This window comes from Meriones unguiculatus, chromosome 6 (assembly GCF_030254825.1).
Source record: "Meriones unguiculatus strain TT.TT164.6M chromosome 6, Bangor_MerUng_6.1, whole genome shotgun sequence".
In the NCBI taxonomy this organism is placed as follows: Eukaryota; Metazoa; Chordata; class Mammalia; order Rodentia; family Muridae; genus Meriones; species Meriones unguiculatus.
The window spans coordinates 29,981,023-30,007,566 of NC_083354.1; the positions used below are offsets into that span (position 1 = coordinate 29,981,023).

The window sequence follows — 26,544 nt, forward strand, 5'->3', positions numbered from 1 at the left end:
TAGGGCCAGAATTTAAATTGTCACTTAATTTAACTGTTAGCACTCCTCTCTCATCCTTAAAAGTACTTCATAAGGCCACCTTTCGATTTCATTTATAAGGGAAAATTTTCTTTTGTTACATTTATTTATGGATTATGCAGCATGTGTGCTGCGTGTGGAGGTCAGAGGACAACTTGCAGTAGACAATTTTCTTCCACCATGTGGATTCCAGGGAGAAAACTCAGGTGTTCACGCTAGACAGCAAGCACCATTACCTACTGAGCCATTCTTGGCCCTGTAAAAGGAAATGCTTTCCGAGAAATAAGTAAGCTAGTTCATAGATTTTTATTTATTTTTTTAAAACTTTACTCAAATTTAAGCTTCCCTTAATCTCTAAACTTTATTATAATTAGATCCTTTGAACAATTTAAATTAGAAAGACGCCTGAGTGTGGTTCTCTTTCAAGAAGCTGACACCCATGTTTTCTGAATGTCCACTCTCCTTTACCTGCACGTCTCTTTGCTAAAGCAGTGGTTCCCAACCTTCCTAATGCTAGACCCTTTAATATAGTTCCTCATGTTATGCTGACCCCAACCATAAAATAATTTTCTTTGCTACTTCAAAACTGTAATTTTGCTACTGTTATGAATTATAATGTAAATATACAACTCCTGTGAAAGGGTTGTTCAATCCCCAAACGGGCTGAGACCCACAGGTTCAGAACAACTAGTCTGCAGATTTATTTTAATCATGTGTGTAGTATGTAGATGTATGAGTCAAGTGGCCTTGGCTCAGAAGAGGACGTTGGTGGACTGCCCTGGAGCTGGAGTTGCAGGTCATTGTAACCCGCCTGATGCGGATGCTAGTATCCACACCTGGGTCTTCTACCAGAGCAGGAAACATTCAAAACTGCTCTCTCTCCAGTCTAATAGTTCTCTGTCTAAACATTTTATAAGCTGCTAGCTTTGCTTCACCCTGCCTTGTGCTTTCTGAGACATCTAGCCTCATGGACCGAACAATTACTGGATTCTTGGACCTTCCATTGGTAGACACCATTGTTGGACTAGCTGAACCACAGCCTGTAAGCCATTCTAATAAGTCCTCTCTCTGGATAGATGATGATAATGATTGATAGCTAGAAGATAGATAGACGGATAGACGGATAGACAGACAGACAGACAGACAGACAGATAGGATTCATTCTTACCAGTTCTGTTCTTCTCTAGAACCCTGACTAATATAGCTGACAACCTGAACATGATCCCCAGAACCCATATGATAGAAGGAGAGCAATAAAGCCTGAAAGTTGTTCTGTGTCTTCCAAGGGCATGCTGTAGTATGTGTGCCTCCACACACACAAACAAACCTCTCAGATGGGGCTAGAGAGATGACTCAATGGTTAAGAGCATGTACTGTTTTCTCAGAGGGCCCAAGGTCAGTTCCCAGCACTCATATCAAGCAGCTCACACTTACCTATCACCCCAGGTCCAGGGAATCCAGTGTGTTTAGCCTCTAGCCTCCGTGAGCATCTGTACTCATGTGCAAACACCCACATGCAGACACACATATATAATTAAAGTAATTTTTAAAAACTTAACTCTTAAATAATGTTAAAATAAAAAGTGATGAATGGTTACCTGTGGATGGGCACTAATTTGGAAAAGGCAAGAGGTAACTTTCTGAGGGACAGAATTATTCTGTCTTGTTGGGAGTGTGCAAGTGTCAAAAACATACCAACCTACACATTTTGCTGCATGGAAACAAGGTCCTTAAAAACCACAATCACAGCTGGGCATGGTGGCGTATGCCTTTAGTCCCAGTACTCATTTAGGAGGCAGAGGCAGGCAGACCTGAGTCTGGGGCCAGCCTCAAAAAAAGCAAGTTCCATGACCTATACACAGAGAAACCCTGTCTCAAAAACCAAAAGAAAACCAACCAACCGAACAAACAAAAAAGCCACAGTCACAAATTCCTAGACTTTCCTCTGATGAGGGTGGGTGTGGGAGGCTGTGACTGCTAAGAGTGGACACAGCCTACCAGATGTGAACTTTAACTAAATGACCTCCAGAGTTGGGCCAGAAAAGGGAGTAAAGGTACATACTTGACCCTGAGCATTCAGTGCAGGCAAAGACCTCCCAAAGTACCATTTCCATCCTTCCTTCCCCCACCTTTTTTTCTCTGCTCTCTGTGAACTTGGGTAGAGCTGTCTCTTCCACACAGCAGACACCCACCTCCCAGCACGGGCCAGACAGAGAGCTGCAGTCAAGGACTACAAGCAGAAGAGGGGTTGCTGCCAGCTCCAGTCTATTCACAGTTTCTCACACTGACCTCTGGCTGGTCAACAAGGGGCCTCTGTTAAACCTCTGCCACCTGAGAGCACAGACGCAGCTCTGTCAGGCCAAGCATGGAAGCTGCCTGGAACACCTTCCAGCCTGTGCCCCAACTTGGCTGCCTGCCACCTTCCCTCCCGAGGCCTCTTGGGAGGCTTAAGCCTAGGCAAGGATACAGAGCTCCACAGTAAAGCATACACAAGCAGACTGGTAGCCTGCGGTCTCCAGTAAGCCAATTCCCAATCATCCTCTTTTCTGGACAGGAAATGCTATTTTTGTCATACTAGACCCTGTGGGACCATCAGTCTTAGGTGCTCTGCCTTCACTCACTAAACAGAAGAGAACATTTAAAGAACCAGCAAGTTATCTGTGCAGTCATCACCACTACTCCACGCTCCTCTATGCAGGCAGCAGCTTCAGACCTTCTATACCTTTCCCCAGGGAACACACTCCGGGAGGCACCATCTGAATGCCTCTGTGCCACAGAGGCACTCACAGGCTGTGAGGTGGGTGGCAACCCTGAAATCTTTAACACATCAATCGGCATCATCTTTCAGGTGGGATAACAATGCTTTGGTACTTTTGCAAATACAGTACTGCATCTTAAACAGCAAGGAATCCACTCTATCTGCCATATTCTGTTCTGAGTGCTTCAAAATTTGAGACAGGCTAGATATGACCTCACATTTTCAAACAGCCACACTTAAGAGTGAAACTATTTTCAATAACATTTTGCTTAGCCTGTCATGTCCAAAAGCCTCACTTTAACACAGACTCACTTTAACATAGAACACACACACACACACACACACACACACACACACACACTATTTGACAGCAGATTGAGCCCAAACTGACCTTTTAACTCTGTTATTTTCCTGCTTTTATCTCCCAAGTGCTGGGATCACAGGTCTGAGTCACCACAACCTGTAGTGGAAGTTTTGTTGTCATTAAAAACTCAGTTATATTACTGTAAATGTGTTTTTCTTTTAATGCCAGGTGTGAGACTGTCCACAGCAGCAAACTATTTGCCTCACGTGGGCTCTGAAAGGGGCTTTGCCAGCTGTAGATAGTGTAATTCTGCAGACTCTGGAGAGGGAATAAATGCCAGAGCACAGAGAGAGAGGGGGGGAACTCTGAGAAGGAAGAAGGCTGCTGATGCTCCCCTCTGCTGTTCCTGGTTGCTGTTAATGCAGTTTGACGAGAAGTTATTCTAAAACAAAGATTGGACTTGCCCCAAGGAACCCAAAGACCCTAAAAGGCAGGAAGCAGCCAAAGAGAACTACAGCCCCTCTCCCCATTAACCTTCTTTCTCTCCCACATAGGGTCAGGGAGTTGGAAGGGAGGTAGAGGCTTAAGGAACCCCAAATGAGGCAGAGTTTGAAAACAGCACCACCCACAACCAGCTCATAAAGAAGTCCCAATAAGTACTCTTCCTTTGCACCAGATCTTCAAACCCCAGGGTACATGTCATGCCTAAAGCACATCTCAGCTCAGACAAACCACCTTGTGATACACTTAACAGCTACCTGTCCTCAGTTTCCATGCTGGATAGCTCAGAATTACACTACACTAGCCTACAACCAGATGCTCATTTTACTTATGGGAAATCAGAAGCAGCAGAGCAGACAGATGCAAGAGCCACACGCATGGGAGAGTCTGCATTCCCACAAACAGATCCAAGCCTGACTTGGTGTAATAGGAATGTCTCTTCAGAGAGGACTACATGTTCCAGCCATCATGTAGCTCTGCTTCACCCTAATCTGCCTGGGATTTGATGAGCTTGTCCCTGGGGGATCTGAGGGATTCTCCAAAGGACCAGGAGGAAGCTGCCCTACCCCCACCCTGTGTGACTGCCTAAGCTGCCTGTAGATTCCTTGACTTCTTCCTCTGTCCAGTCACCTCACATCCTGAGCCAATCTTTCTCCCTAGAGCAGTCTTTAGAAATTACTTTCTATCACATCTGTTCTGGATAGCCAACCCCCACATAGTCTTAGGGTCCTGGCCTGGGCTGCTGGGAGACTTTGGAGGTGATACAAAGAGCACCTTAGGGTAGCATGAGAGGCCCTTCAACTGCTCTCCACTTCACCCCATCCCTATCTCCCAGTTCACTGTAGGACTCTTGGCTTATCCCCAAAGTCTCTCCAGAACGCAATGCCTCACTATGAGATGTCAACCATCCGAAGGACACTCCAAGGAACCAGAAGTGAGAGATGTGACTCCTAGTACGTCAGCCAGTGACGCGAGCCTGATCAGAGCCAAAACAAACACAACACACCTCACAAGGAGCCCCACACCCTGTGTGATTTCATGGATATAAGCAAATTCATCGGAGCACTGTGTGCACACGTTTCACACCCTCCCTAGCAGGCCGCCGCACTGTTAGCTGGCTTCTCTGTGAGCAGAAGGGGAAAGTTCTCAAGCTCATACACTTGCTCCTCCATCCCAGGTGATGAATATATATGTATACACACAGTGTCTAAAGAAAATTTTGTCCAAGTTAACCAACAAATGCACACACACACACACATACCATCATCATCTGAAGAGTCTGCCTAAGCCACTGTCTTTCTCAGAGATGGGAATGTCCTCCTAGTCAAAGTAGGAAAAACCCTCACAGCCTAAGAACCTCAGGTCATTTAGTCCCCATAAGTTGAGCAATCCAAGGGCAGAAAATGGAAGCAGAATGCTCAAGCTCACACAGTCCACAAGCAGCACACTCTGATTCTGCTCTCCAAGCAGTTGGTTAATACCAAGGACAGCTGTCAGCAAACTCTGTGGAGCCAGCCACCACCGCTGCCCCTGCGGTCCAGCTCTTTCTAAAATTGCCATTGTACTGAGTCATCAGGAAACATTACAAACCGGTGGAAGAAGAGTAAGAGACTTCAGCAGATTCAAAAACCTCAGGGTGTGCCCTGACCATTTATGCGAGGCAACATGGTCCCACCCTGCTAAAAAGGAAAGCCTGGAGGCTCAGGAGAAAGGGGAAGCTACAGTTCAGGTCAGAAGGCACCAGAGGCAAATCCACTCCTGACATTGTCTGAAATGGTCACCACCTGTCTTGCAGCACAGGGCTGCTGTAATGCAGTCACCCCTGACTCAGGGTCTGCGTGGTGGAGTGGGTAGTCCACTAGGTCCTCAAGGACCTTGGTCACTATAACTCTCACCACTTAAAAGACAAGCAGCATCATGGCTTCCAGAACTTTCTATGTGCAACAGGCTCCTGATATGTTCTCCATAAATCTCCAATAAGCAAGAGTAATCTGTTCTCCCTCTACCAAGACAGAGATAAGTCAACACAGAGCAGGAAATATGAAGAAGGAACTTGACCAAGTCTACACTCAAAGCTTATAAAACCTAAAAATAACTCAGCTGTGGGCTTTAAAGTCATCCACTTGAAATGGTCAAGTAGAAACTCTTCCACAGCGTGGTTCTCGGATCCCACGTTCAGCTGGTTTCCCCATGAGAGATAAAATGAAAAACAAACTCTGGAGTAGATATAATATTCCCTGGCCGATGCTCCCTGCTTTGGGAACTCTGGTGACCTGTTTTGTTTCAGGGTAAAGCTTCTGTTGTTTGCTAGATATACTCAGCATAGTTTCATCTAAGTCTGGTTCATGTCCCTCTGGACACTGCCTGGAAACGAGTATACAGAATGCTTCCACACTGCAGCTCTGCCTCCAGTGCTCTGGGAGGTCACCTAAGCACTCCCAGTGGTGTGGTCTCATCATGGCCCACATGCCTGAGTGGAACAAGAGCAGTCGGGCAGGGCATTGGGTACCATGTTCCCTGTACTGGGGGCCCCATCACAGCATGGTAGGGAGGCACTCCTGAGGAACAGGCTCCTGGGCAGGAGAGGACATAGATGCTGGTCAGGGCTACAAGACAAAGATCCAGATGCTCTAGGCAGTGTGGGCGCCAGTGAAGAGGGGGGCTCCAGTAGGCATTTTGTTCAGAAAGCCCTTGAACTTCCAGGAACACTGGATGGAGGTCAAGGTCTGCAGCTCAGCATCCAGGCCCAGCAAAGATGCTGGGTCAGTGGACTAAAGCAGATTACTGAACTCCTGTGTGTCTCACTTTCCCCATCTATAAAAGGGGGGGGGGTAGTAGGGTTGCAGAGAGAATTAAAAAGCAATACATGTGGAATGCTATGAAAAGTAACTTCCTGACAAATTTTATGTAACTATGAAGTGTGCTAACCCAGTCCTTTCCCTCCCACCCTAACAAGCATCCTTCCATTTCTACAGCCCAATCCACTGTGAAGCACTGGGACACAGAAGGAAAGACCAGCGTAGACAGTGTGAGGCTCCAGGCCATTACCCAGGACCAGAGGATCTATTCAGGCCCAGCATTGTCTAGAATGCCATAGGCATCCAGTGAGGTGGCCAGGAATATGCCAGTAAAAAAAAAAAAAAAAAAAAAAAAAAGACAGCAAGTATCACAAACTTGTGGCCCAGTTGTTCCTGAACCAAGGACTATTCTTAAGATAAACTCCGAGTTCTTTCTAAAGCAGTTATTTTTGTTTGCTTTTTAATAATTAATTATTTAATTAATATGTACAGACACACACTTGCTCATATCACAGCATGCATATGAAGGTGCAAAGACAATTTATGTGAGTCAGCTCTCCATTTCCACTATGTGGGTCATTAGGGATGGCAGCAAGCATCCGTATCCACTAAGCCATCTGTGTGACAGCTAATGCACTTTTAATTGTGCTCTGTTTTATTTATTTATTTATCTATTTAGGCAAGGTCTCGTGACGTAGCCCAGGCTGGTCTTGAACCTAGAGTAATGCTCTTACAAAATACTGAGATTATAGGTGTGTAATCCCCCCACACACCTTTTAATTGTTTTCCCAGCCGGTGGTAGTGGCTAATTCCTTTGATCCACTAGTTCTCAACCTGTGGGTCAAAGGGGTCGAATATCAGATACTTACATTATGATTCATAACAATAGCAAAATTACAGTTATAAAGTAGCAACGAAAGTTTTATGGTTGGTGGGGTTACCACAATATGAAGAACTGTATTAAAGGGTCACAGCATTAGGAAGGTTGAGAACCACTGCTTTAATCCCAGCACTCTAGAGGCAAAGACAGGTGTATCTCTGTGAGTTCAAGGCCAGCCTGATCTACACAGTGAGTTCTAGGCCAGCCAGAGACACATAGTGAGCACCTGTCTCAAAAAAAGACCAAAACTAATTGTGTTTTCCAGAATATACAAAGTAAAAATGGCTGCTACTTGTCATGGAAAATGTAACTAAAAACAAAGCTTCTACTAATTCAGTAGCAGTTTGGAAAGGAGATGGATCTAGGAATCCAAATCCAGATTTCTTCAGGTGGTTCCCACTGTCCGCAAGGACGAATGCTATTGCTCAGACTCTGTTGACTGACCAGCTAAAATCCAGATGTTGATCAAACCCAGTGCCACACCTCAAGGCTTCTAGGCCTGAACAAGACACTCAACAGAGATGAGGACTTGCCTGTCGTCAGCCTCTGGCTGCTGGAGCATAAGTCCAGAACACCTGGCTTTCTGACTTCCAGGTGCAACCTCTTTTCCACAGTTCTGCCTCCTCCGTAGCAGCAAGCAGGCAACAAATAGAAGCTCTGGCAAGAATGGTTATGTCAAAAGATGAGCTTCATGCTCTGAAACGTGAAAATGGGGGAAGTGGTATTCTTTTCTGGTCACAAAGGAAAAAGAGGAATATGCTCTCCCAAGGAGTGGGAGGACCTCAGAGGGAAGGCATGAGGGCAGGCAGCTGCTGGTGAGGAACCCGGGTCAGTTAGTGCTCGTTTGCAGAAAAACCAGGCTGCCTGAAAGGTGATCAGCAGGCAGGTAGCTGTTGGGAGCAGCCGGGGCAGGTTGGGGAACACCAGTGAGGGTGGGAGTGAGGTTGCAGAGTGAGCAAAGGGGCTTGGAAGTGCAGACTTTAGCACAGGCGCCAGACCGGACTCTGAGCCCTGTGTCCTTCCCAAACAAACCAGCCATGTGCAGAGGGCCCATCAGGGACTGCCACAGGTGCCCATATACCTATGCACTGATGGGGGGGTACACAGCTCTAAGTGAGGCCTGGAGGCTGCCTGGTCATGTACCCCTGACATTTCTGAAGGGAGATGCCATCATATTGCTGCTGGCAGGCACAGGGCTGAAGTGTGGGTGAGAAGTCACAGCCTTTCAGAAGACACAGAGGGCCAAAATGTCTGCATCCTGACCACTGACCACACAGAGGACACCTCTGTCACTTCCCCACGTCAGAGCCTGCAGCAGAGCTTTCTGTGTGCCAATGTCACCAACTTCTGGCCATCCGAAGGCCTCACTTCATTCAGATGACCCATGGAATTTTTCCCTCACCTCCAAACACCCTAGGATATGTTTTCACATTTTTCATGTCATGCCACACTCTCAAATCAGATGCTTTCTGCTGTGGATTCCAGAGAGCACAATGACTGTAATGACTCCAGAGGCTTCTGGGGAATGCTGTGCTCCGTAGTCACCTCACGCTAAGGATAGGTTATGTCTGTTCTGTGAGTAGTTGCCTTATTTGGGATTCGGGAGATGCTCTTCTATTGCGTATCTAGCCTATTATTTCCACCTAGACTGGATTTCAGCCCCATGCTTCATATCTGCCACTAACAAAGTCAGATAAGATGTGTTTAAAAGGTCATAAGACAGAGAGATTGGCGTGTGTGTGTGTGTGTGTGTGTGTGTGTGTGTGTGTAATTCTAGCACTCAGGTGGAGGCAGGAACATCAACAGTCCAAGGTCATCCTCAGCTACCTAGAGAGCTCAAGGCTAGCCTGGGCTACATAAGACCCTGTCTCAAAAAAGGAAAGAAAAACAAGAAAAATATCACACAGAGGAACAAACAGGACAGCTTGTGCCTGCTTCTTGTTTACACTGCTCAATTCACCTCCCACTAAAATGAAACCAGTGGGGCTTGCTGGGCCCAGGCCGAACCATTCCCAGGGGAAATCACATCTTGTGTCCTTGGTGTCTGCATGACTCTGGGTCAAGCACTGAAAAGTTGAAGACAGGGTTGAAGTTGAAGAGAGGGTCAGTCTCTCTGAGTCTGCAGGTGGGGAAGGGTCCATTCTCTACTTCTGGGGAAAAGAGCCTCTGAAACCTATGTATTCTCACCTTCAGACCCTCACTCAAATTCCTAGCAGAGGGGCAGAGCCTTCTCCCAGCTGGGGCAGACCAACTAGACCCCCCTTGGAAGAAAAAGCTAAGGCTCTCTGGGGCAAATTACTGAACCTTTTTGCCATAAGGGAGGACAATGGTACCTGTGCCATGTGAGGATTAGCTGGCAATGGTGTCCCCAAGCAATTAACCCAATGCCTGGCCTTCAGCAGAGAGCAGCTACTATCAGAACCAGGGTTGCCAAGGTCACCTGTTCTTTCCAACACCAGAAGTGGGGCTGGGGTGGGGCTTCACTGATGGAGCAGTGCCTAAGATGATAGTGTGAGACTGGCAGGCAACTTACACCTATCATCAGTCCTAGGGGGACTGCCCCAGCTGCACCAAGACACTTCATCCAAGGTCACCCTACTCCCAGGGAAGCCCACATCCAGTGGCTGACCCCTGGAGGAAGTGTGTGAAAGCCAGGTCAGGATGACGTTGGACTTTGCTACCTCCCTGTGGGGTCAGATGTAGACCCCAAGAGCACCACTGTGCAAAATAAAGTCTCAGATTAGCTTCCAAGAAAGCCAGGCTGAGATGAGCGTTTTATTTGGACCCCTTTCCTTACCAAGGGAGGAGAGGACCAGAGTGGGGAGGAAAAGTCGGGGCCTAACTAAACAAGGCTGTGTCACCCTGACTCTCCAGCTCCTCTCTGTGGCATGAGCAGCTCCATGAGAACAGGAGCTGCAGTGAAAGACCGGTATCTCCCCAGAGCATCAAGCACCGTGGAATCTGGGAGCCCAAAAGCATCTCTGACATAGCCTTAACAGCTTCTTTCACCATGTGAAATGAAGTAAATCAGGCAGAGAAACAGGAATACCACCTACGTCATTCAGCCCTAAGAGTTTAAGGGTTGATCTCAAAGAAGCAGAGACTAGACCAGTGGTTACCAGAGCAGAGCAGGGACTGGGTAGGGTGCAGAGAGGATAGGCTAGGGCTGGACAGGAGGTGTGACAATGCCAGGTGCCCTACCTGCTTCCTGTACTTTGTACTGAAATGGTATGCTCATTACATCATAAATATACACAATCATTGGGTGTCAGATCGAAACCAAAAATGGTCACTACATTTTTCCTTATGGACAAGAAAGAGCCATAGGAGAGTCCTAGAGAACACAGATGCACAGTGGGATGAGTGGGGAAAAAAATGTAGCCTTTGTAGACACATAAAGAAGCCAGTGCAGGAGCTGGCATCTATAGTCCCAGCACTCAGGAAGCTGTGAATGGAAGGTCATTGAGAGCTACAGGCTAAGCTATAGAGTGAGACCTTATCTCTAGATAGATAGATAGATAGATAGATAGATAGATAGATAGATAGATGATAGAAAAAAAAAAGACACACACATATACACAACAAAATCCATGCAAAGTTCTAGAAGTAACCCTTAGTGCTGAGCTAACAAATAACCAAAATCCAGGGCCAGCAAGATAGCTCAAAAGGCGAAGGCATTGATGCCAATCCTGCCCCCAGGGTCCACATGGTAGAATGAGAGAACTGATTCCTTCAAGTTTTCCTCTGACCCCCCCACTCCCCATCATGACACGCAGTACCCACCCACGCCTCCCCCATTAATAAGAATTTAAAAACCATTAAATGACCAGAAACCAGGCATCTTCAGAATCCAACAGCATTCACAGGCCATGGAGGGAAGGAGTCAGAAGCTGATTGCAGACCTTCAGTCTGGCTCAGGAAAGGAACTAGGCTAACAACCCAAGTATCACTCTTCTCTGCTTCTAACTAGAGTTCTACTGACTGACAGGGGGAGAACACCTCAGCTCCCCTCATGCTGTGCCATTCTACCCGGAGGTAAAAGTTAACCATGGTTTAATACATACTGAATCTTGCAAGCGCTATGGGACCTAGGGAGGGGGATAGGCCTAATCAACAGGTTTATAGGCAAGAAGGTGCTGCCTAGGAAAGCACAGTGTCTGTTAAACCGTGCCTGCTGAGTCCTAAAGGAAGGAACTCTCCTGCCACATGACCAGTCAGAGGAGACAGGCAGACACTCCACCATCAAAGCAGCCACAGAGCAGACTCTCCCCCAGCAGGAGCGCCACAAACTCAGCCCTTTCCTTGCGAAGGCACACAGTGGTCCTGTCATCCCTTGTTCCCTTCAAGCTTCTGCCTAAATGCCATCTCAGCTGAGATCTCACTTTATGACCCAATTCAAAAACAAGAAATGGAACCCACAGGACAAGGCTTATCCCTAATTCTCTATTTAGGGATATTTCTAATATTTCTCTCCCTAGTACTTGGTCATTTCCTGCTGCTTGTACTGCGTTGGCTGTATCCACTGTGTATTCCCAGGGCCAAGCCTAGGGCACAACCCCACACAAGGTGGAAGCTATAAACAGTATGGGTCAATAGCATTGCTTTAAGGATGAACATAAACTAGCTCCCCTGAATAAACGTTTTTGTTCCACAAGCTCTGAATTAAAAACTAAGTAAGAGCTGGGAATGGTAGACCCACCTTTAATACCAGCACTCAGGAAGGTGGATCTTTTTGAGTTCAAGGTTAGCCTGCCTGGTCTACAAAGTAAGTCCAGGACAGCCAAGGCTACACAGAAAAACCGTGTCTCAAAACACCAAATAATAGATAAATAAATAAGTTTCAATTAAGAGATCCACTGCATCTCCAGCTAAATATTAATTTTCAAGGCCATGCTTTGCAAACAAGATGACATCGTTCATAGCAGGATAGTACTTTGTGCTTTAAAAAAATAAACCAGGAGCTGGAGAGGTAGCTCAGCAGTTAAGAGCACCTGTTGCAGAGGCCCAAGGTTCATTTCCTATCATATACATTGGGGCATATAAGCATCTGTAACTTCAGTCCCAGGCAACCTGATGCCCTCTTCTGACTTTTGCTAGCATCAGACACACACATGGTGCACATACATACACAAAGAAAAAAACCACTCATATACATAGGATAACAAAATAAATAAGTCTAAGAAGAAACCAGTTCACAGTGACTCTTTCACTGCTGAGTGTCATGAGCACTAGTTCCCAGCGCTGCTCACCATGAGCAAACCCCACCAGTGCTGCTATAGACTGCATATATGCCCATACCCAGCTCCTTGGACTCCTGACCCTCCTGTAGCCTCAGGACAAACTTGGTCATTTAGAGAATGGGAGAAAGCCAACATCTTTCCTTCAAAAGGCCTTCCCTCCCCCAGCCCTCCTCTATTGATGAAGATACTTGGTAGGCCTTTGGAGAAATCATGAACCCATTACTCAGAGACCAAAAATGGAGATAAAAAAATTAAAAACATGAAAAAAGCCACAGATCCTAAGCACAGGATTTCTTTCCAAGCCACTCCCCCATAAGATGGGCAATTGTTTTCATCAGAGGAATACAGCTATTTTCTTGTTGCTTCCAATCTCATGCAGAGAAAAAAATTGAAGCCAGCAGTCTGTAAAGAGTTTGTGATTTTCTAGAAGAGAGAACGAAATTCTGCAAGTTTGAGTATAAACTTCAAAAAGCAACCTTCATCTTATTTCAAGCCACACCCGTGGGTATCACCTGCTTGACTAGTACCTGGGCATGGGCTGAGTCAAGAGGCACCCGACCTAGTGCTCTAGTGATCTGTAGAATCTTCTTCTTGGGTCCTACCCTGAGTTCCTGCTGCAGCAGATTTCCATTTGTAACCAGCATCTAGGCAAAGAGAAGATGCTGGTCCAGGTCTACCTGCAGAACCACCACACTGAACAGCAGACAAGTCCAACAGCCACACATTCCACACACTTACACACATGGTGACCGAGAGTACAGCGACCACATATCTGGCCCTGGGGAAAATGCTCCAGTTCAAGTCCAGCTCAAATCAATCACAGCAAGAGGCCTGAAATGGTACCTTGAACCCTTGAAACCCAAAGTCACAGCATTTCCCTCTTTTTTCATTTTGGTTTCTCAAGACAGGATTTCTCTGTGTAGCCCCAGCTGTCCTGGAGTTTGATTTGTAGACCAGGCTGGCCTCCAAATCACAGAGCCTCCGCCTCCCAAGTGCTGGGATTAAAGTCTCCACCGCCACCTGGCTTCAGTTCCCTTTTTTGAGAGCAGTTGTGAGCAATCCCACCCTGCTCCACCCAGCTTCACCCTGCACACATGGGTAACTCCCATTTATGAGGGCTACTTCTGCCCACAACTGCTTTCAAGTTTCTCCACACGCAGAAGCGGTTGAAAGAGGAAGGAAAAAATAATAGCAGGCTACTTCAAGATCAGCCGTAACATTCTGGTGGAGGCACCATCACCTCACCGTGGGCAACTCCAAAGCATCTCACTTACCGAAGTAGTCTGCTTTGGGGTGAGCATCCATCTCTCTCTCCAGACGCTGGGTGAGGGCTTCTAATTTCAACTCGGCAGTGGAGGGTCCAAGCTCAGGGCCTGGTGCCAGGGTCTGGCAGGGCAACCTCACCCTGGAGGGGGTGGGGCTCTCTGGGAGCACAGGTCCCAGGCTACTGTCAGTGGGCCAGCTGGGAGGACTCTCTTTACAAGACAACTCAGACGGAGTGGTCATCACGGGATGGACAAGGCTGGTGGGGCTGGGCTTGGGACCGGAACCAGACTCCACGCATCCAGGCTTAGGAACTAGCCCAGGGGTCAGACCTGGCTGGACACTGTCATCCTTGCCAGTTGTTGAGGATAACGGAGCAGAAGCAGAGAGGTAAGACTTGGGTTCATCCCGGAGCCAAGGCTGAGCATCCACAGTGGGTTTGAAGACCCTGTCTGAAGCCTCACATCCCAGACCAGAATCCTTTCTCAGATAACCCCCTTGGCTGGTGCTGCTAGAGACCAGGGGTGCCGAAACCGTGGGGCTCCTGGGTTGAGCTGGGGCCCCATTCTCCAAGCCCAGGGAAGAAAAGCCGAGGTTCACGCGCTGAGAGGAGGCTGTGGACCAACGGCCTGTTGGCTTCTCATTGCTGTGGCCACCAATGCCACCATCCTGGCCACTAATGCCACTTTCAAAAGACTTGCCAGAGCACATAGAGAGCTGTGGCTGGTAAGGCTGACTGTCCCCACTCAGGGACCTGGGCAATGTGGAATCATTCCCTGGGCAAGCAGGCCACCCACTCCCTACACTCAGACCCATGCTGGGGGACACTTCTGGTTTATCGCCCCACTGTGGGCTTGCCAAAGAGAAATTGTCATAATAGTCTCCATGAGTGAGGCAGGAAGGGTCTTCACAGGGACCCAGACCGCGGAAAGCAGGCCTCTGGGAACTCACAGGCCCCTCCCTGGAACCACAATTCTGACTGCCAGGCCTTGTACCGTGGGCAGATGGCCTGGTCCTCTGCTCTTGAGAAGGGTATGAGGGCTGCACAGCCACAGTGGTGGTAGCGAATCCAGGTGCTGGCGCGGCTAGAGGGGGCTTGGCCGCGTCATCCGCAGCCAGCTTGCCGCTCACACCCTGACGGCTCCCACCGTTGACAGGGCTTCTGCCTGCCCTAGGTAGGGCTTCCTCCTGTAGGAGCTGCTGCTGCTGCTGCTGCTGGAGGTGGATTTTGGCCATCTTGGTCGCGAACACCCTTCGAGTTTCCTCAAATTCAGGGTTGTTGCCAGCACCCTTGTCCACCCGGAAGAGCCCATCCTTGGAGGCCTCATACATGTTCAGGTCCTCGATGAACTTACTGGCCTCAAGGCCCAGGTCATCATATTTATCCATGTTGCAGATCAGTGTCCGGGGCCTAGCCCTGGTACAAGACGTGAATGGGGTGGGGAGATCTGTGTGCTGGCCGAGGCTCAGGTCCAGCCCGAGGCAGATAAAGACTCCCACCTGCCCAGCGAGAAGGTCATGACTCCAAAACTTACAGTCCGGCCAAAGTTGAGGCCTTCAGGCCAGCGGGGCTAAGTTTACTTCCAGACTTCTTTTCCCCTGAGGAGCGTCCACGTGGGGGCAGAGTAGCCTTCGGCGGTGCCCGACCTGCTCAGAAAAGTTCTCTTCTCCAAGCCAGAAAACCAAAAACAGATCAAAGAAGACAGAGAACGGAAACAGAAACAGCAAACTCACATCCACGTCGGGCAACCCGACCTGCTGGGCATCAGGCTGGCCTGGGGCCGGCAGCCGGCTCCAGCAGGGCTCACCGCGGCGCGCGGCCCATTGTCCGATGGCGGCGGCCGGCGGCGGGACGCGGAAGTGAGCGCGCGACTCGTCCGGCCCGGAGCTGGCTGGCCGGCTGCGCCCGCCCCGGTGCGCGGGGGAGCGGGCGGAGGCGTGGAGGGCGGGACGGGGCGGGCGCCCCCTGCAGGCCGAGACGCGCACGCCGCGCCCCGCGGCCCCCGCCGACACCCGAGAGAGGCCCGCGGGGCGGCGGGCTGTGCGGAGCTTCCCGCCGCCTCCTGAGAGCCGAGGGCGCGCCGGGGTTCCCGCGGGTGCCCTCACGCGACTCCGGCAAACCTAGGATGTTGCCGTGGCCGGTTCTCTTTAACAGAGACGAGGGGGCAAGAAAGGACAAGCGCCCCAGGGGTCCATACAACCAGCAAAGCATAGGAGGCCCTTCCAGAGCCTCTGAAAGAAAGAGAAGGGAGCCGGGGTCATTAAAGTGGTGCCTGACCTCCTCCATGTGCCCAGAGAGGCTTGTCGTCCCTTAGGGGTCTCTTGAAACCCAAGCTGGTCCTTACCACTCCAAGGTGCCGTGGACACCCTACACAGCTCCCGGATGACCTGTGATAGTTTACTTTCCCACACGGCCATCAGAGTGATCTCAAACAAACCCTAGGCTTGTCAGTCGTAAACTTCAACCCTCAAGGCTTATTCACGACTTAGTTTGAAAACGTGCCTTCACTTGCTGCACTCAGGCTTGGCCGCCCCGTCTACCTCCCCTGGCTTAGGGTCTTCCCTCCCTGAACTCTGGCCGAGGGAACCTTCTAGTGCCTGCCTAGAGACTGCTGATGAACTTCTGGTGGCCCTCCTTTCCTTCCCAGCTAAAATCACCTCCCCTTGAAGTAACCACCACCCCACAAACCCCTTCATTTCCTGCTGACGCTGAAGCCACTAACCTGCAAGCTACCTAATGAGATGTAAATAGTATGCAAATAGCTGTTAGCTTGTCCCCCCCACCCCTTCAGGAATCATGACAAGAAAATAAAATGAGTACGTGTTCAGCACAAAAACTTTTTTTTTTTTCTGAGTATTTTTCACTCTTGTCGGTCAGATGCGGAGCCCTGGATGTGGAGGGCTAAGTTCAGCCGTTCCTCTGCGTGACCAAAACACCCACACACAATGTTCAAAATGGTCAGGAGGCTGAGACTGCTTTAGTGCTGCTGTTCAGTACTGAAGAGACCAAGATAATTCTGATTCTGTGTACAACATTTAGAATCCCAGCCACAATTATTTAATGGAGGCCACGTTTGTCTGATTCACGTACTTGGAAACTTCTGTTGACTAGTATTTCAAGGATGTATTCAGGGCTAGTGAGATGGTAGCTAAAAGTACCTTGTAGCTAAAGACACTTGTTGACCTGATGACCAGAGTTTTATTTCCAAAAACTCTATGGTAGCTCCAACTCCTACAGCACACACATACATTAAATGAAGGGATAAATTGATGGATGAATAAATGAGTGGATTTTTTTTTCGAGGCAGGGTTTCTCTGTGTAGCCTTGGCTGTCCTGGACTTGCTTTGTAGACCAGGCTGGCCTCCAACTCACAGAGACCCGCCTGCCTCTGCCTCTGCCTCCCCAAGTGCTGGGATTACAGGTGTGTGCCACTACACCTGGCTGGGTAGATATTTTTTTAAAGATGTCTTCATTCTTGCCTATCAGTTGTTTAAAAAGCAAAATACTGTTAGATCTGGTGGTGTGATCCCAGTTACTCAAGAGAGTAAGGCAGGAGAGTCATACAGCCAAGGCCTGCTTGGGCTAAAAAGTAAATTGAAAGCTAGCACAGACAGTTTAGTAAGACCCTGTCTCAAAATTAAAACTAAAAAGAGGGCTGGAGATTTATCTCAGTGGGAGACTATTTGCCTAGCATAGCAAGGCCCAAAGTTTGAACATCAGCACCCCAAAAATTAGAAATTGAAAACATGTTGGAGATAGTATGGTCTGTTTCAAAGCTGACAGGAATGATCCAATGAATAGAAGCATCGAGAGAAAGCAAGAGGATCATATGGCATGACATCCCGCAGAGACAGGGCCTGAGCTCCCACGCACTGTCATGCGTGGTAACAGAGAGGAAGGATTTTGAGCAAGCAATGGGCTAGTAAACACTAGCCAGTGTTTAGGCTAGTGACTTTTGAGACCTTATGAACAGAATGGAAGCCATTCTAATGGCTGAGATTTTTTCAGTGAAATAGGAAGTGCCTTTTGGAAACTGGCCATCTTGTGGGGTGAGAGTGTAAGTGACCCAGAAGACAGGAAGGTCCTCTGAGCTGCCCAGCCCCACCTGGAGTCACCAAGTGGGTTCACCATGATAGTTGTATATCTCTAGTTCACGTCCATTTGAGCACATGGAGGGATTGCAGAGAGGGGGAGTTGCGTCTAACCAGGACCCATTTGGCCAGCTAGGAGCAATATACCAAGAGTAGGCATTTCCTTCCAAGATACAAAATGCCCAGGTCCCATTCAAGCCCTTCCCAACACCCCTGTCTATCACAGTTCTCCCTGACACACAGGGAACATTTTCTGTGTTGGTTGTTTTTATCAGCCTCCTCACTAAATGCCAAACCATTTTCTTTGATGGTTTCCTTCACTGTTGTACCCAAGAACTCAAAATAGTACCTGATATGTGACAGTGACACCACCACCAAAAAAGGTGAAAAAATTGGTACTCACAGTAGAAAATGGAGCTACAGGTGTTGCCACCTACAGGTAGAAAACTTAATCGGTGACTCAAACTTGTAGAAATACAAACTAAAAGCCATATTGTTATCCCTGTTTCTCCGCAATCCTGTAACTCTTAACTATCTTGTAACCAAATATTTGATCCAAAGTATAGTTCATGCATGTTAATGATGCATAGTCAGGAAGATGACTCCAGTCAGATGCGGGGGGTCTATGCCTGTAATCCTAGAATGTGGGAGGAGCAAGAAGATCAAGGCTTAATGGTCATCCCCTACTGCATAAGAGTGTCTGAATCCTACCTGGGCTCCATGAAACTCTGTCCTACAAAACAAAAGTAAGAGCAAAGAAGAAAGGATGAGAAATAAAGAAGAAAGGATGAGAAATAGTGTGATTCCATACAGGTATGTGTGTACATTTAAATGTAAAATATATTTAAGAATCTCTGTTTCCAAACTGAGATTGAAATTACAAATGTATGTAATTTCAGAAAGCTGGGAAGAACCATCTAGTCTGAGGCTAAGCTGAGCTGGACAGTGAGTTCCAGTCAGTCCGGGCTAGAGGAAGACCCTGTCTCCAAAGTGTAGAGAGGATCAGCATGTAGTTCAGTGGAAGAGTGGTTGCCTGGCATGTGTAACTCTTGGTTTGAGTCCTGCACAGAAAAAAACAACAAAGAACAACAACAACAAAACCCCCCTGCTTACATGCAGACATACATGTTTTTAATATAGGCATGTTTAAAGAACTATAGACTTAGGGCTATCTGAAAACTCAAGTCCAGTAGTCTCTGTGTTCACAGAGCTACCAGACCCAGGAGGCAAAGATCCTCTGGCTTGAATAGAGTCCTGCTTACTTTGCAGGGAACTGAAAAGGCCTTTCTGTGGCTTGTTCTTGGCTATAGGAAATGTCCCTGTGCACAATGCTATGTGTGTCCCAAAGTATGCTCCACTGCAAGGACAGCTCTGAATAGAATCTTTATATTTCAGCCAAGGAGATGGATAAAGAATTAGCCACTAAGGTTCCTTTGAGCTCTTTCCATCCCACTGATGCCCAGAGCAGGCCAGGAAGTGCTGGCTGCTCCAAACCTGCTTCTTGAACCTCAGGCCTCTCTGGCCCCAAGCCTCCCTGAGGAACAATCCCATGAATGGCGAGAAGCAGCTGCCCTTTCCTGCTGCCTGTAATGAACTTTCATTTCATCATTTTCTGCCCTGGAATGCTGCCAGGTTAGATGCATTATTTAGGACTGTGACCTTGCTCTCTGTGTGTGGCCTATGCCAGGCCAGAAAATCTCCTCTCCTTCCTAGCCCCTCGTGCCCCAGTACCGCAGCCCATGAGCAGCCTGGCTGGATCCATGTGCCTGGCCACACTGTCTAACACCAACCAGCCAAGAGCAACGGAGGTACTGAACGAGACGCGGTAAGCTGGCCGAGTTGGCCCACTACAGCTGCCAGTTTGACTCGGTTAGAATGAGGACCTAAGTTTTCACTCCCAAACCCACGTAAAAAGCCCGTCATGGTGGCACACTCTTGGGATCCCAACTATGAAGCCGTAGATCTCTAAGGCTTTGCCCAGCCAACCTCGCCTATTTGGGGAGCTCTAGCCTATTCGAGACTGCCTCAAAAAAGCCTGGCAGATGGCTCATAAGGTTGAACTCTGGCCTCCATACCCACATGCACATATAAACACACAAAATAACGCACCAGTGTGACTTCCAATTCAAAAGGTACAAATGAGCACTCAGTAGCTAAAATGTCCTTCCTACCCCAAGCCTCAGCCAGCAGTGTCCCTGCAGAACCTGGCACAATCACGCCCCCACGCATGGAGACATGCTCATCTTTTTTGTCTTTGTTTTTTTGAGACAAAGTTTCTCTGTGTAGCCTTAGCTGGTCACTCTGAGACCAGGCTTGGCCTTTAACTCAGAAATCTGCCTGCTTCTGTCTCCCAGCTTCTGTCTCCGAGTGCTGGGATGAAAGGCGTGTACCGCCACCACCTTGCTCATCCTTCTTTTTAAGCAAAAAGTTTGTAAGTTCCCTGCTTATGGCTTTTTGCACTGAACAATTATTTCAGAAATCTCACTTTGCTCCCTGTGCAGCTGGCATTCCCCTCCTTGGTTGACTCAGGAGCCACTCAACAGTCTCCTCACAGACATGGTTCCTGTAGTGAGTGTTAGGAAACATGTGCCAGTGCGCCTGTGGAGGTTACACGCGGGTCCACAAATCACACCACGAGATCGTTCCACGTGGGAGGTTTATTAAGGGAAAGGGGTGAGGGGAGCAGAGACAGAGAAAGGAAGAGAGAGAGGAGAAGAGAGAGGAAGAGAGATAATGAGAGAGACAGAGCCAGAGAGCGGAAGAGGAAGAAGGGGGGGAGGGCTCCAGTTCTCTTATAGGGTGATCCAGGGCATGCGAAGATAATTTCAGGTGGTCAGGGTGTCTTCACAAATGCCTGATAACCGGTCTATTAGGTCCCTTGGGGGCTGGCCATAGAAGTGCCTGCTTACTGGTCCCAACAGTGAGAATTATGGAATTTTGGTTTCTTTAAAAAACACAGAAATAGTATAAGAATATGTTTTGTTTTAATCTCAGGTGTGGGGATGTGGGGCTGCTTTGCAGCAACTGGCTGTGATTTGCCTCAGGCTCTAGCAGAGGCATGGCTTTGCCAGCTGCAGATAGTTTCTGCGATTGGGTGACATCTGGAATTCTGGGGACTTTCAGAGGATATATAAATCCTAGGGCCCTGATGGGTGGGTTGCTGTTGGTTAGGTAGTCATGCACAAAGAAGAAGCAAGAAGAAGAAATTAGATGTTCTGATGGCGAAGATCAAACTCGCCCCAAGGAGCTCAATAGCCCTAATACAAGAAGTCTAACGATAACATCTCCCCGTTTCCTTTCTGTTCTCCACCCCCCCCCATATCTAGTGTTAGGGGGTTGAAAGGGAAGAAGAAAAAGGGTGGAGAAGGGTGGGAAAAAGAAAACCCACAAAGTAGCAAACGAAGCTACAGTTCCTGGTGTTCTGGTGAATATCATATTAGCTTGACACAGATGCAATCATCCGAAAGGAGGGACCCTCAACTGAGAAAATGTAGGGGCATTCCTTTCTTTCTTTTTTTGGGGTGGTGGTGGTGGTGGTGGTGGTGGTTGTTTTTCAAGACAGGATTGGCATTTTCGTAATTAGTGATTGAAGGGGAAGGCCCAGCCCACTGTTGGTAGTGTTACCCCTGAGCTGGTCCTGAGTTCTATAATAAAGCAGTCTGAGTAGGCCATGCTGGGTAAGCCAGTGGGCAGCACCCTCCATGGCCTCTGCATCAGCTCCTGCCTCCAGGTTCCCACCCTGTTTGAGTTCCTTTTCTGACTTCCTTCAATGATGGAGCATGAAGCCTAAGCTAAATAAACTCTTTCCTCCCCAGCTTGCTTTGGGTCATGCTGTTTACTGGGGTAGTAAATACATTTTCAACTTCTGATTCTTTCCATACAGCGTGGCTTTGTTAGGAACGTAATCCCACCATTGGCAGAGGAACACTGTTTTCTCTCAGCAGCTCCATAATGCAGCTGAAAGGATTCAATCTTCCTGAACACACAGGACTTCATGTTTTCCCTCTTACCATCCCAGTCATGGTCAGTGGAAGAACCATGGATTCTAACTGCTAACAGGCCATTGGCACCTACTGTACTTCAACCAGCCCAGCCCAGAAGCCCCATGCGCCGCTTCTTTGATATGGAAACAGGTGGTGGAGAGAAAAAGGGTTTGCTTAAAGTCCACAGCCTGGAAGTGGTGAATCTGGGGTTTGAATGCAGGTAGGATGGTTACAGACCTATCACCAGAGCTGTGTTGAGTCAGCTCCTTTGGGGATGCTACAGTTGACCCCTGTAGAGAGCTACAAGGTCCGAGGCTAGATGGCTGGCCTGGAACCCAGGCTATCCTTGAACTCATAGAGATCCTTCTGAGTGTTGGGTCAAAAGCTATTATCTACCACACTTGGCTTCTGATCTAACTTTTCTTCTAGAAAGTTCCAGTTAAAAAAAAAATGGTTAAGAACACTGGTTGCTCTTACAGAGGATCCAGGTTAAATTCCAAGCATCCTTATGGTGACTCACAACCACCTGTAAGTCCAGTTCCGGGGGATCCAATGCCCTCTTTATACTTCCATGGGCATAGGCAAAACACTTATACACAGAGAATTACGGAAGGTCTCCACAGTTCTAGGACAACCAAGTCTATATAGAGAGACCCTGTCTCAAAAATAAAAAGCAGTATGAAAGGTTAGCTAAACAGGTGGATCTTACTTAATCCTGCACTTAGGAGGTAGAAGAAGCAAAAGGATGGGAAGTGGAGTTCAGGAGGGAATGCAAGTGAGGCCTTTTTTAGAGAGAGAGGGAGGGGAAAGAGAAGAGGAGGGGGAGAAGAGGGAGTTATTGGAAATAAGTTATTGGAAATAAGTTATACAGCTGAAAAAGAATTCAGAATTGAGACAAATGGGGGAGTTTTATTTCAGGACAAAAGTACCCACTCACGAAAAAGTGCACACCAAGAGAGAAGGCCACCTCCCCCAAGATTTTGGATAGCTTACCTGGCAAGGAAGAATTTTTTATGAGTTCAAGCATAAGAAAGACAGGGTATTCCAGGAGTGGGTGGGTCTAGGTTACCTGGGAAGCTTTACCTCCTCTTCCCATTCCATCCAGTTTTCTGGATGTGTTGTGGTGTCCGGTATATGATGATGAGAGCAGACGATCCTGCAAGGTAGATGTGGAATGCCACTGTGATGAAGCAAACGACAGTGGGTGGTCTTCTTGGTGTGAGAGACCAAAAGATAAGCAGCGATTGTTAGGACTATGTAGAGTAGGCGCGGTAAAGCTAGTAATGCCCTGAGGGGAAGGACCGCCTCGTTGTGTCCTTTCCCCACCCACTAGAGATACAGTTGCTACGAAACTGGACCCTCCCCCTAGGGAGGGACACCTGGTCATTAATAGTCTGGGAACCTTCCTATAGCCAATCGATTCAAAATGTAGCACCTTGACCAATAGATGCTTGCCAGGCAGGAATTGCCCCTGCCTTGGGCATGCTGGGATGGACCAGAATCTATAAATCACCCAACTAACCTGGGCGCGGGGTGCTCAGCTCCCACCGCTTTGGTGGTGGGGCTGTGTAGGCCTGAGCTGCAGCTTGTAATTTACAATAAAAAGACTCTCATGTGTTTTGTAACGGAGTCGATTCCTGGAGATCTTTTGGGGGCTCGCGAACTGGGTATAACAGGTGGTCACACTGACTCTAGCTGCTCCTGGATGATCTTGTTTTTCCATTTCAGTGGTTGGCCACATGCTGTCCCGCCAGCTCTGTGAACACAGTCAAGCTGCTGTGCAGTGTGACTTTTCCCCCTATGGGTTGAGGTCTAGCTTATCTCCGAGGGAAAGTCATCCTCACTCGTACATGAGGTGATGCTCAAGAACTGGAGCGATGTGGCTTCAAGCTAGGGAACACACCAGCTGGCCAGAAAGCAGGACAGCTGATGGCTCACCAAACCCTGGCTTGGACTCATGGCCTCTAGCAGTATGAGAGGAGAGGATGGCTGTTTATTTTTTAAATCACCTTGTTTGTGGTACTTTTTCAAGCAGCCTTAAAGAAATAATAATAATACAAAATCCAAGCACAGTGGTCAGTTGGTTCCTGGCAGTGCTTTCGTTCTGCTTTAACTAGCCTCACTGTGAATATTTAGAGGCCCAGAAGGCAGAACTGGGAAGACGACAGCATTTCACTTCCAAGCATTTACCCAGCACCTCCATAGGGTTACACCTGCTGCACAGCAAGGCAGGTCAATGCTGCCCCATGGCACCCCCACTTAACAGAAGCAGGCGAACATCAAACTGCTGAGCGGATGAAGTGTCGCCCTGACTGTGTCGAGGAACACAGTTCTCAGGGGAAGTAGGCGGGAGAGGCAGGCATGGCTGAGAAAGTATACAATTGAAGAACTCAGCGGAGGTGACATTTAAATCTGGAGAGTGCTGAGGACAAACAAGGAAGAACCAAGGCAGGTGGGGGTTCAATTGAGGAAAAGAACCAAGGAGGTGGGGGGGAGTTCCAAGTTCTTGTGTTACTAGATAAAAGATTGTACAGTGACATAACGGTAACTGAAACAGAGGCATTTCCAGGGATGAAATGGCTAGAACAGAGCAATTAGTTGCTCAAACAGCCCCTACTGGCCAGAGTTAGGGTTCTCGTGCAATAGGGGTATATGCACCTGTTGGGAGCCGCTGTTCTAGCAGCTGCTTTGATATTTAAATCTCAGCGGAAAGACTGGTTTTACCAGGCCTTCACTGAAGTCAGGGAAGAATTTCCAAGTCCATCTCCTTTTGTTTGTGACAGCAGGTGGGAGAGCTTGTCAAAATCATACCTCTTGTTTCACCTCCTTGTGAATTTAACCCATTGTGCTGAGCTGTTTTTACTCTGGCTTAAAAGCAGTCTGAAATAAAGCCAGGCTACTCTCCACTAGAGTCTCTCAGAAAGGTGTTGTGTGTTAGCTTATAAATTTTAACCCTCACGCCCAACTCAAGAACCGTTCGACTCTGCTGGCGGGCTCCGGCATGCATGGCACGGGCTTCTCCTGTATCTGTGAATGTTATCAAACAAACAACTTCATGCATCACAGGTCTATGAGTTTTCATAGAGTCCCAGGTCACCTTCAGACACTCAGGGCCTAAGCCGATAGCCAGAACTAAGCACCTCGGTGGTGAGGGTCAGGGCCAGCCACTGTCCGATGGTGGGAGCACCTGTATACAAGAGCCGGAATCCTGTTCTGGGAAGTTCTTGCCCTTAACGTTCAGGAGTGATATCACCTGGGAGCCTGCCTCCCCTTCCCAGGGCAATGGCACCCACACTTTCCCCCTCAGCCTGAGAGACCAAAAGATAAGCAGCGATCGTTAAAACTATGTAGAGTAGGTGCGGTATAGCAGTTAGTAAATTCCCTGAGGGAAGAGCTACCTCGCTGTGTTCTTTCCCCACCCACTAGAGATACAGTTGCTAGGAAACTGGACCCTCCCCCTAGGGAGGGACACCTGGTCATTAATGGTCTGGGAACCTTCCTATAGCCAATCAATTCAAAATGTAGCATCTTGACCAATAGATGCTTGCCAGGAAGGAATTGCCCCTGCCTTGGGCATGCTGGGATGGACCAGAATCTATAAATCACCCAACTAACCTGGGGCGGCACGCTCAGCTCCCACCACTTCGGCGGTGGGGCTGTGTAGGCCCGAGCTGCAGCTTGTAATTTACAATAAAAAGACCCTCATGTGTTTTGCAACGGAGTCAATTCCTGAAGATCTTTTGGGGGCTCGCGAACTGGGTATAACAAGCTCACCCTTCTCACAGTGCCTGTGAAGGGGGACTTCTTTCTAGGATCCATCTCCTGACTCTGGGGCAGGCCACGCCTTAGGAATCCCAGACAGGCTCTTCAATGTCTGTGGAAAGGATGTCCTATGGGAATTTCGAGAAACACTGCTAGCAAGCCCCATCCAACTTTCCAGCTTCCCCTTCCACAAACTTTTCAGTAGTATGTGCAGCCAAGCCAGGGTGACTTCCGGATGTCTGAGTCCTGGAGACAGTGCTCAGGGTAGACTAATTCTGCCTGCCAGGCGTAACGACTCTTCAGATTGGATAGTCTCTGGTTCAGGTGTGCCAAGCTAGGCTGTTTATCAACACTGTCCAACTTTTTCATTCACAGGTTGGGAAATGTACATTCAGCAGGTCCTAGGGTCATTTGGGGACCTGAGAGACACCAGGTCTGCCTTGGGAAATCCAGAAGGTACAGGGCTTCCTCCAATAAAGCAGTGGAGCAAGTTGTGATCTTCTCTCTATGGTCCTGAGTAAGGCTCTTATGTATACGGATTAGCCTTGCCCACAGGCCACAGTGACAGACAGAAAGCCCGGCTGTTGCCATCAGCAGGGTTCACAGCCCACAGCGTCCTGACACTGAGGCTGACTGGCTTAGCTGTGCTCTTCCAGAGGCCAAACAAAACACTGAAATTCAGGTTCAGGGTGTCAGTCAGGGAGGTAAATCACAGGTTTTGAGTTGCAGCAGGTCTGGCCTTCTCCCCTCGGGCCTCCCTATTCCCGTACCTACTTTTCTTCTCCAGATGAGGGGGAGGGTCAACTTTGGGAACTCACCTGCTTCCCAGGTGGCCTCAGACCTGGCTCTTAGGCCTGGATCTTTGTCTTAGGCCTGTCCTGTCCTCAACTGTATGGTCAGGGTCATCCCCACCCACCATACTCCATGGGGACTCAGCACTTGTCC

At 48.4% G+C, this 26,544-nt stretch overlaps 1 protein-coding gene across 1 annotated transcript in view; it reads right to left on the bottom strand.

The window, feature by feature from the left end:
• Limd1 (LIM domain containing 1) overlaps positions 1-15,659 on the bottom strand; it is a 52,311-nt gene extending 36,652 nt beyond the window's left edge. The window contains exon 1 of the mRNA XM_021646548.2: positions 13,774-15,659. Within this exon, the coding sequence (XP_021502223.2) occupies positions 13,774-15,151 (1,378 nt within the window). The 5' untranslated portion in view covers positions 15,152-15,659. The remainder of the gene's footprint in view (positions 1-13,773) is intronic.
• Positions 15,660-26,544: the final 10,885 nt, after the last annotated feature.